Source organism: Hyla sarda, chromosome 3, assembly GCF_029499605.1.
Source record: "Hyla sarda isolate aHylSar1 chromosome 3, aHylSar1.hap1, whole genome shotgun sequence".
Classification (NCBI taxonomy): Eukaryota; Metazoa; Chordata; class Amphibia; order Anura; family Hylidae; genus Hyla; species Hyla sarda.
This window is the reverse complement of record NC_079191.1, coordinates 316,377,119-316,389,269: the sequence shown is the minus strand read 5'-3', so window position 1 is coordinate 316,389,269 and position 12,151 is coordinate 316,377,119. Positions and strand designations below refer to the sequence as shown.

The 12,151-nt window shown below is 40.3% G+C and overlaps 1 protein-coding gene across 7 annotated transcripts in view; it reads right to left on the bottom strand.

Annotated features, from left to right (window-relative positions):
• WDR27 (WD repeat domain 27) overlaps positions 1-12,151 on the bottom strand; it is a 421,522-nt gene that overhangs the window by 172,503 nt on the left and 236,868 nt on the right. For all 7 annotated transcript variants that reach the window (XM_056567129.1, XM_056567126.1, XM_056567130.1 and 4 more), the window contains one exon: positions 333-431. In XM_056567129.1, the coding sequence (XP_056423104.1) occupies positions 333-431 (99 nt within the window). The remainder of the gene's footprint in view (positions 1-332; positions 432-12,151) is intronic.

Here is a 12,151-nt window from a genome sequence, read left to right as displayed (position 1 = left end):
TGGCAAAGGTAGGGGAGTAAGGAAAGTGAGTATAGGATTTTTGTTCTACTTTCTACCTATGCCCAATTTAGAAAAACAGATGTCGGGAATATCCATTTAACAGATCATAAGCATACATTATTAAGTGTATTGTAGTAAAACACAAACTACTCATGCAGAAGCATATTTATACAGCACTTACTATCTGACCATGTATATAAATGTCAAAAAAATCTAACTTTTCTGTTACATCTTAACACCTTAATAAATTATAAGAAATGGGGCAAAATATTACTTTAGTGTTTTTAAAGTGATCCCTTGTAATATTTGACAAAACATTTGTTGAAACATACCTGCGGAGAAGATGGATTGAATGCTACATTGATGACAGATTCTGAGTGTTCTGGTATCTTGTGCAGGTATGTGCTGGAACGTGTTTCATAAATGTATGCCTGAAATGAAATATGAATGCAAAACACATTTAATTTCTAAAAAAAAAAAAAAAAAATCTGTCAGCAATGTTTATTAAAAAGGATCTGCCAAATCTTCTGACCTGTGTTTCAGTAAATATTTATAATGAAATAACAAAATGTTCTCCTAAAACCTCCTAGAAACTTGTGAAAAAAATTGACAACTGGATGCTCCCAAGTAGGGATATGTCCCTGTGTATCCAGTGCTGACACAACCCTTTTTACATGATGTATGGTAACACCCAGTTCTCTTTATTCATTTACAGAGACGAATAGACTCGTGGTCCAGTGCAGAATTCTAAAACATGATGTTCCATAATAGTTATAATATGAAGAATATAGGTATTTATTTAGACAAAGATATGTCGGCAGAGCTGACAGGTCATCATTAAAGGGGTATTCCGCTCCTAGACATCTTATCCCTTATCCAAAGGATAGGGTATAAGATGTCTGATCGCAGGGGTCCTGCCGCTGGGAACCCCCGCAATCTCTCCTGCAGCACCTCCGTCATCTGGTGAACAAAGCGAACTTTGTTCTGTGCCTGATGACGGGCGATATAGGGGCCTGAAGATCGTGATGTCATGTCCCCGCCCCCTTGTGATGTCATGCTCTGCCCCGCAATGAAAATCTATGGGAGGGGGCGTGGCAGCCTCCGCGCCCCCTCCCATAGACTTGCATCGAGGGGGCGGAGCAGCGACGTCACGATTCTCTGGCCCCTGTATCACCCGTCATCAGGCACGGAGCGAAGTTCGCTCCATGCACCAGATGACTGGGGTGCTGCAGGAGAGATTGCGGGGTTCCCAGCGGCGGGACCCCTGCCATCAGACATCTTATCCCCTATCTTTTGGATAGGGGATAAGATGTCTAGGGGCGGAGTACCCCTTTAAAGAGGTTTTCCGATTTATACAAACTTTTCTTAACCTGTTAAGGACGCAGGATGTACAGGTATGCCCTTAATCAGAGTCCTTAAGGACGCAGGGGAGTACCTGTATGCCCTGATCCCGTTAACAGGGTTTAAACCATTCTTACTAGTGGAGAATGGGTTAAACCCTGTGGGTCCCGATAGCTGATGCCCGGCTTTAACCCCTCATATGCCGTAATCAAAGTTGATCGGGATGTCTAAAAATAAGCTAAAACTGTCCCAGAAGCTCAACAAAATGTAAATGTCCCTATCAGCTTACCGGATGACGTGAGGGTCCTCACCTGCCTCTCTGTTGTCCGATCGGCGATCTACTGCTCCAAGGCTAGAGCAGAAGAGCGCCGAGAACACTTATCAATACTATGCTATGGCATAGCATTGATCAGTATATGCAACCCCAAGACTGCATGTTTTATGGGGGCTAAAAACTAATTTAAAAAAAAAGAAGTGTTACAAAAAAGTTAATAAAAATTCATTAACCCCTTACCTATTAAGTTGAAATCACCCCCTTGTTCCCTTTTTTTAAATAAAATAATGTAATAAAGAATAAAAATAATCATATGTGGTTTCGCCGCGTGCGTACATGTCCGAACTAATAAAATATAAGGTTAGCTAAACCGCAGGGTGGATGGCGTACACGTAAAAAAATACCAAAGTCCAAAATTGTGCATTTTTGGTCACTTCATATACCATAAAAAAATGTATAAAAAGCGATCAAAAAGTCCCATCAAAACAAAAATAGTACAGATAAAAACTAGAGATGACGGCCCAAAAAAACATGAGCCCTCATACCGTCCCATACACGGAAAGATAAAAAAGTTATAGGGGTCAGAAGACGCCAATTTTAAACATACTAATTTTGGTGCATGTAGTTTATAATTTTTTTAAGTATTTAAATAAAATAAAACCCATATTGGGTATCCTTGTAACCGTATGGATCTACAGAATAAAGATACTGTAATGTGTAATTTTTACCGAAAAGTGCACTGCGTAGAAACGGGAGACCCCAAAAATTACAAAATGGCTTTTTAAATTTAATACCAGAAATCATTTTGTTTCGCTGCAGATTATGTTATAAAATAAGTGATGTCAATAAGTACAATTGGTGATGCAAAATTGAAAGCGTTATGATTTTTAGAAGGGAAGGAGGAAAAAGGAAAATGCAAAAACGAAAATTTTCTGCGTCCTTAGGGTGAAAATGGAGTCCTTAAAGAGTAGCTCCCACCATCCTTTTTTTTTTCTGTCCCTGCCTATTGCCCATCTATCCCTAACCCCCTCCCTGCCTTAATTTTTTTTTTTACTATATTAAAAAGGCCTTTTTGTCTGCCTGGTAGTGTGCTCACTACCAGGCAGCCTTTCCCAGCAGGCGCAACGTCACTGATGCCTGCTGGGACCGACACTTCCGCTCTTAGTTCTTCTACACAGGGTGCCTCCAGCTGTTTCCTCACTACAACTCCCAGCTTGACCTGACATCTATTGGCTGTCAGGGCATGCTGGGAGTTGTAGTGGTGAAACAGCTGGAGGCACCGTGTGTTAAAAACAATATCTTTCCATGGCCGTGGCGCAACCCGAAACCCAAAAGACACCCCCCCACCACCACCACCCACGAACACAGCTACCCGAACCCCGCCGCGCAACCCGCTCTCCCCCATACCAAAGTGCAGGACAGTCCGTGCCAATGCGCGCATCTGTTCTCAGCGTGTCTGATTAACAGGCAGGGAACGAGCGCAGCCTGACTGAATTCGGACCGATTGCCCGGCCGGCATCGATCCGAATTCAGGCGTGACGTCACGCCAGGCTGCAGCTGTCCACTAGGAGGGAGACCCCTAGTGGCCGGTTTTCAAATGTAAATTAAAACATTTTAATAAAAAAAATAATAATTAAACTATATTAGAGATATGTTGTAGTACATAAGTACTACAACATATCAAAATAAAAAGTTGGTGACAGTGCCCATTTAAGGGGTTAAATTGAGAACACTTTCATTATCAACTTAAAACCCCCCATTTCTCTTGCTACTACCAAAGTGGGTAGGCTGTTGAATTACCTTACTTTCCATTTCTGTAAAGGAGTGAGCCACTGTATAATATATAGTAACATGATCCTTCCAGGTGTAAGCTGCAGCAGCCCTCTGTTGTGACTAAGAGAGTGAGGTGCAGAGTAGAAGTCCCACATTTATAATATATGCCATTATAATCCATATAGAAAAGAAAGGCTAAACCGTAAGAAGGTAAAAGGGCATATGCCCTATGGCCTACACCACCCAATCACCCAAAAATTCAAAAACCTTTCGGTAGGGCCTACAGTGAGGAGAGAAGGCCTGTAAAAAAAAATGAAAGGGACCTTAAAGATTAAAAGAGATAGTCCTTTCAAAAGCCAAGCATTTTATAGTTACTACATTGCATTAAAAGGGATGTTAATACACCTCAATGCAAGCATATGACTCTTCCTATTTAAGTGTAAGTCAGGGGCTTGGTTATTTCTGAAATTTTAGTTTAAAGGGGTACTCCACTAGAAGAAGAAAAAATTCTAAATAAACTGGTGCCAGAAAGTTAAACAGATTTGTAAATTACTTCTATTTAACCCCTTAAGGACTGAGCGTTTTTCCATTTTCATTTTTTCCTCATCACCTTCTAAAAATCATAACGCTTTCAGTTTTGCACATAAAATTCCATATGATGGCTTATTTTTTGTGCCACCAATTCTACTTTGGAGTGACATTAGTCATTTTACCAAAAAATCCACGAAGAAACGGGGAAAAAAATACATCGTGTGACAAAATTGAAGAAAAAATTTCATTTTGTAACTTTTGGGGGCTTCCGTTTCTACGCAGTGCATTTTTCGGTAAAAATGACACCTTATCTTTATTCTGTAGGTACGATTAAAATGATACCCTACTTATTTAGGTTTTATTTTGTCATACTTCTGAAAAAAATAATAACTATATGCAGGAAAATGTATACGTTTAAAATTGTCATCTTCTGACCCCAATAACTTTTTTTTTTCTGCACCGTGTTCTGAAGTTGTTATCAGTACCATTTTTGCATTGATCGGACTTTTGATCGATTTTTATTCTTTTTTTTGTGATCTAAAAAGTGACCAAAAATACGCTATTTTGGATTTTTTGCGCGTACGCCATTGATCGTGCGGTTTAATTAACAATATATTTTTATAGTTCAGACATTTACGCACGCAGCGATACCACATATGTTTATTTTTATTTACACAGGTTTTTTTTTTTTATGGGAAAAGGGGGGTGATTCGAACTTTTATTAGGGAAGGGGTTAAATGACCTTTATTAACTTTTTTTTTTTTGCAGTGTTATAGCTCCCATAGGGGGCTATAACACTGCACACACTGATCTTTTACCCTGATCCCTGCAAAGCCATAACTTTGCATGCATCAGCGTAATAGGGGGTTGATTGCTCAAGCCTGTAGCTCAGGCTTGGAGCAATCAAATGCCGATCATACGCGACAAAGCGAGGGAAGGAGGCCTCCGCTCGCATCCTAGCTGATCGGGTCATCGCGATTTTATCGCGATAGTCCCGATCAGCCCGACTGAGCTGCCGGGAAGCAGGGAAAACGTCTTGTGGACAGGTGAGACCAAGATAGAGCTTTTTGGTAAAGCACATCTTTCTACTGTTTACCGAAAATGGAATAAGGCCTACAAAGAAAAGAACACAGTACCTACAGTGAAATATGGTGGAGGTTCAATGATGTTTTGGGGTTGTCTTGCTGCCTCTGGCACTGGGTGCCTTGAATGTGTGCAAGGCATCATGAAATCTGAGGATTACCAACGGATTTTGGGTCGCACTGTACAGCCCAGTGTCAAAAAGCTGGGTTTGCGTCCAAGATCTTGGGCCTTCCAGCAGGACAATGACCCCAAATGGAGTATTTAAAAGAGCCTTGTCCAAGGCGCTTCCACTGTCACAAGGCAGACAGTATATATTTGATTATAGATATTATTTATTGCCATGACATTTTGTCTCTGGTCACATGGAATGCTGGAAAAAATCACAGACAACAACTAAAAAGCACCCAGAAATGGATGGCAACAAAGCGCTGGAGAGTTTTGTATTGGCCAGCAATGACTCCAGATCTAAATCCCATTGAACACCTGTGGAGAGATCTTAAAATTGCTGTTGGGAAAAGGCGCCATTCCAATAAGAGAGACCTGGAGCAGTTTGCAAAGGAAGAGTGGTCCAACATTCCGGCTGAGAGGTGTAAGAAGCTTATTGATGGTTATAGGAAGTGACTGATTTCAGTTATTTTTTCCAAAGGGTGTGCAACCAAATATTAAGTTAAGGGTGCCAATAAATTTGTCCAGCCCATTTTTGGAGTTTGGTGTGACATTATGTCCAATTTGCTTTTTTCCACCCTTTTTTGGTTTAGTTCCAATACACACAAAGGGAATAAACATGTGTATAGCAAAACATGTGTTACTACAGTCCTTTTCTGTGAGAAAATTTCTTGAAAAACTTCAGGGGTGCCAACATTCACGACCATGACTGTATGTATGATGACAGAATAAAAATCCAATTTTATTGACAGAATCGCTAAGACTGGAGAATTTTTTCTGATCCAATCACCACTACTGTCTGCCGAGGTCCGGACGAAATCGGGTACTCCAGGGTACTGACCCACTCCTACGTTACATGCTATGTTAGATGTTGTGCTCTGAGCATAATCAACCTCAGTAAGCATAACTAAACTTCACCTGCCTCCGTCCTGTTTGCCGTGCTATGCCCCTCAATCTTCTGCATATTCATAATTCTTCACTCTCGTTTCATTTTGACATGAAAGTGAAAAATTCTTAATATTCAGAAAATGGGCAGGCAATCTGATGAAAAAATATGGGTTTGATGTCTGTCCAGAAACATTCTCTAGTGGAATGCATAGTATTTGCTCCAAAATTTGGTGGACCAATAATGCCATTAGGTTTTTTTTAGGGTATTGGCTTTGCACCTTATTTCCACCAAGGGTAATGCTACAGCACAATAGAAAATATTAGACCATTGTATTGTTCCAATGTTGTGGCAACAGTTCAGGGAAGGCCCAGTACTTTTCTATCATTATCATGCTCCTGTGCAGAAAACAGAACTATGAAGAGATGGGTTGACAGAACTTAAGTGGACTGTGCAGAGCTTTAATATCAACCCCACTGAACACCGTAATTTATGGTGAGCAATCTTGGTCCTTATACCCACTCCACTACCAATTTACTAGGGGTTTATAGGGTATGGACTCCAATGGAGTATATAAAAGAGCCTGGTCCAAGGCGCTTCGACTGATACAAGCCAGGCAGTATATATTTGATTATAGATATTTTTTATTGCCACTAACACAAATGCGTTTCAGGACCTACAGTCCCTTTTTCAATGTAGCAGTGGCTACATTTTTGATAAATCTCCCCCACAGAGCATAAATGTCCTTAAAGGGATACTCTAAGGAACACATTTTGGTGAATAGAGCAGCCAGAGTGAGACCATGTAAAGAGACACATATCTCCAATTATGTGGCTAGGGAATAAGTTGTATTTCCTGCAGAACCCCTTTAACCCCTTAGCGACCACGGACGTAAATGTACGTCCTGGCTTGGCGTTACTTCGCGCACTAGGACATACATTTACGTCCTGTGTATGACCGCGAGCATCAGAGCGGTGCTCGTGTCATACACGGCAGGTTCCGGCTGCTATCAGCAGCCGGGGACCCGTCGGTAAGGGCCGACATCCTTGATCGCGCGGATGTCCGCCATTAACCCCTCAGATGCCGAGATCAGTACAGATCACGGCATCTGCGGCAATGCGTGGCGATCCGATCATCTGTAATGGCGGACGGAGGTCCCCTCACCTGCCTCCGTCCGTCTCCTGGCGTCTCCTGCTCTGGTCTGAGATCGAACAGACCAGAGCAGAAGATTGACGATAATACTGATCAGTGCTATGTCCTATGCATAGCACTGAACAGTATTAGCAATCAAATGATTGCTATAGACAGTCCCCTATGGGTACATAAAAAGTGTAAAAGAAAAGCTGAAAAATGTAAAAATAAAAAGTAAAAAAAAAGTAAAAAATCCCCTCCCCCAATAAAAATTAATATTGTCCGTTTTTCCCATTTTACCCCCAAAAAGTGTATAACATTTTTTTATAAACATATTTGGTATCGCCGCGTGCGTAAATGTCCAATCAATCAAAATATAATGTTAATGATCCCGTACGGTGAACGGCGTAAACGTAATTTTTTTTTAAAAAGTCCAGAAATGAAGCTTTTTTGTCACATTTTATTCCCACAAAAATCTATTAAAAATCTAAAAGTTTTATATATGCAAATGTGGTATCAATAAAATGTACAGATGACGGTGCAAAAAATGAGCCCTCATACCACCCTATATATGGAAAAATGAAAAAGTTATAGGTTGTCAAAATAGGGTAATTTTAAATTACTGATTTTGTACAAATAGTTTTAGATTTTTTTTAAGCAGTACAAAAATATAAAAGTATCTAGCCATGGGTATCATTTTAATCGTACTGACCCACAGAATAAAGAACACGTAATTTCTACCGTAAAGTCTACAGTGTTAAAACGAAACCCTCCAAAATGTGCAAAATTGTGGTTTTCATAAAAATTTCCTCCCTAAAAAATTTTTCCGGGGGGGGTTCGCCATACATTTTATGGTAAAATGAGGTTTCATTACAAAGTACAATTGGTCATGCAAACCACAAGCCCTTATATGGGTCTGTAGATATAATAAAAAAAAATATCAAAAAAAGAAATATAAAAGAGTTATGTATTTTAGAAGGCGAGGAGGAAAAAAACGGAAGCGCAAAAATTAAATTGGCCTGGTCCTTAAGGTGAAAATGGGCTTGGTCCTTAAAGGGTTAAAGAACATTTGATAAGCAGTCGTCCATAATCTGATGATCTATTTAAAACAATAAGAAGTAAAATAATTAAAGGAAAACTCTGATGCAGCCCCCCCCAAAAAAAAAAATTTATGCCATAATGTAGCCCATTAAAATACCTTTTGATGGAGCCCTCAATCATGTAGAAGGGCCCAGCCGTTTTCGTTATGTGCCTGGCCCGCGCTGTAAAAACTATATCTCCCAGCATGCCCGCTCATCACATCCGGCCAGCTCCTGCCTGTATCTCCCCTGCTCAGCCCCCTCCAGAAATTATAATAAATCACGCCCCCTCCGCTTTTGCTGAGCTGAGCTTATGGCAGCTCAGCTCAGAGCATATATGAATATATTAGAGAGGGGGAGTAGTCGACTCTGGGCTGGGAGGCCGGTAGAGCCCGCAATGACTCATGGGAGGTATGAGTCACCGGGCTAAGTTGCCGGCAGAGTGCTCGGAATAAGCGATCGAGCGTCATCAAATGCAGGTAAAGGACCCAGCTTCCGGTCGGCGGAAAAATGCAGAAGACCGGGAAAAGGGCCATATGGAAAGCGCAAGTATATTAGAATGCTATATAACTTTGCTTGATGCTTCTTTTGCCCCAGAAAAGATTTGCATCGGAGTACTCCTTTAAGTAAAGTACCATAATACAAAGGCTCAGGTACATAACTACAATGTTGAAATGCCCTTTCATATTATGCAAATACTTCAAACCTTTTCTATTTATAAGCTAGTTTGACCAGGATATTTAATAAAATGTTCAATACTTTTGTCAATGGTATAAAGTAGTGTTTAGTATCTGGTATGGATTTTGTGCAATCTTTAATGGAGAAAGGCCATTTTATATAGTTTTGCTTAGTTACCAAAACCATAAATCCATGTTTCTCAAGTTTGTTAAAGGGGTACTCCCATGGAAAACTTTTTTTTTTTTTAAATCAACTGGTGCCAGAAAGTTAAACAGATTTGTAAATTACTTCTATTAAAAAATCTTAATCCTTCCAGTACATTGTAGGGGCTATATACTACAGAGGAAATGCTTATCTTTTTGCTCTTTCTCTGATGTCATGACCAAAGTGCTCTCTGCTGACCTCTGCTGTCCATTTTAGGAACTAAAGGATAAAAGGAAATAAAAAAGAAAGAGGACAGCGCCTCGTGTAATCCTGCGAATGAGAGGAGGAGGTGACCGTCTGTATGTGGACTCTCACCTGTATCTCCTCTTGGTTATTTGTATATCACTCCAATATAGCGGGGTACCAGGAACTGCAGGCCGAAGGAGTGTTTGCTGGATACCATGTAAATGGGTCAAGAAGTAGGCATATATAGGTTCAAGGAAAAAGAACTCCAAACTTGGCGCTGTTCCAGTGAGGCAAAAATCCGTACTTATTCCAGTAAAACCATATTTATTAACTTAAACACAAGTTTTACAGGCACATAAGAGGCAAGATGCGTTTCGGGTCTCTACGTACCCTTTATCAATTGCAGATGTCTAAACAAAATTTGCGGACTTACCCTAAATAGAATATATCTCTCTCATGCAGAATAATATACTTAAAAGCATACATTTAGCGACCTGTGTCCAAAAGAAAAAGCCAAAATGATCTTAAAAGGTTAAAATCACATGGACATGTATCTCGCATAAAATATAAACAGTATAGTAAAGGTGTCACCTGACCCATGAATGGATGCTCCGTATATGTAAACACCGTGACGCATCTAGCGTGCATGACGGCACCTACATAGTAGCCGTAACGCTCTCACAACTTTCTGAATGAACGAACATTCACAGAGTTTGTTATGATTCCGCGGAGCGCTGTCAGTAGTAGTAGTTCAACAGTTTGCTCTATTTGTAATTGTATCGTAATTATAAACATATTGAGGGCCCACACACACAGGGAGACAATCCAGCGATATTGAAACCAATCATATAGTAAAAGTTAATTAGTTGAGTTTCATTAGCAACAATATATATAAAATTACGGAATAAATGTTGTTGTGATGTATACATTAATGGATATTCTCAATATATTCATTAAGGCCAAGAGGCACCAAAGTTTTTAAACGGAAGATCTAATAGTTTTCCCGATTTTTTAGGGAATTGAACCGCTGGTTGGTCTCTCTGGGTATATGTTCAATGGGGAACAATCTGAAACTAGAAAAATCACATTTATGAAACTGTAAAGCATGTCTAGAAACTAGGGATCGACCGATTATCGGTATGGCCGATATTATCGTCCGATAATTACGATTTTGGGCATTATCGGTATCGGCAATTACCTTGCCGATAATGCCCCGCACCTCGCACCGCCCCCACCACGACCGCCCGGCGGTTGTGGTGCGGTGCAGCGGGTCGGGGGGGCGGTCGCGGTGCGGCGGTGGGGGGAGCGATGGCGGTGATAGGTCTCAGGACCCCCGGACAGGCAGGGGGAGAGAAGCGGGTGGCGGTGGCAGCCTATGGCACTGCAAAAGCCACTGCAGTGCATTGATTTAAAGCGCCCGCTTTAAATCAATGATCTACAGCGGTGTCGCGGGGGGATAAATAGCCGATAACTTATACCGGAATATCGGTATAAGTTATCGGCTATCGGCCCTAACCTCCACCGATTATCGGTATCGGCCCTAAAAAAACGATATCGGTGGATCCCTACTAGAAACACTATGCATAGTGTACCCATTGGTGACATTATTGCGGTGCTTATTAATCCGACATCTAAAGGGTTGAATCGTGTGGCCAATATACTAAAGTCCACACTGACATTCCAACAGATACATGACATATTCAGTACCGCAGTTCATGTGAGACTTTATTTGAAAAATCTCACCAGTAACTGCAGATCTAAACTCCCTTGTACCATGGACCATATTAGAGCAGCATTTACAGGCTTTGGAATTACACCTAAAACAACCAAGAAACTATTTTTACTGCATTGTTTGGTGATTTGTTTCAATCTACTTGGAACCAAAATATTTTTTAGAGAAATAGATTTTTGGAAAGTAACATTGGGTTTAGTTGGAATGTTCTCTTTTAAATATGGGTCCAACATTAGAGTAGACCAGTGTTTCTCTAAAATCTGTCTAATTTTCTTGTGATCTGATGTAAAATTTGTGATAAAATTACTTTTAAAAGAATTACCATTATCGGTTACAGTTTCTTTCCTTTTAAGATTTAGACAGGTCTGCTGGTCTAATAATGCTACTCTTTGTCTAGCATTATGAACAAGGGATCTCGGATATCCCTTATTCTTAAACCTGGTAGCTAGAATATTACTCTGCTCCATATATACTTCTTTTTTGGTGCAATTACGCCTAATTCTCTTAAATTGCCCGTAAGGAATGTTAGCTATCCATTTATCACAATGTCCACTTTTAAAATCTATATAGCTATTGCTATCTACCTTCTTAAAATAAGTACGGGTTTCCAACTGGTTAGAGTCATTGTGAGACACAATGACATCTAAAAATTTGGCGTCATTCTTAAAAATGTTACTAGTGAATTCTGGATTCCAGTCATTAACGTTCAGATCCTGAATAAAGGTATTAAGCTCATCCTCGGTGCCTGCCCACACTATAAAAATGTCATCTATATAGCGGTTGTACGAGACACAGTTCTTATAAAGTGCATGTGCATAAATAGCTTGTAATTCATATAGCCCCATGAACAGATTTGCTAGACTTGGTGCAAATCGAAAGCCCATCGCGGTCCCGCATTCCTGCTTATATATGCAGCCATTGAACTCAAAATAGTTGTGTTGCAGGATGAATCTAATACCATCTAAAACAAAATTATGCTGTAAATGGGGCATGGTACAATCTGTGTCTAAAAAATGAGCAACCGCAGATATACCCTTTCCATGGTCTATAATGGTGTATAAAGACGTTATATCCATAGTTAAAAACAA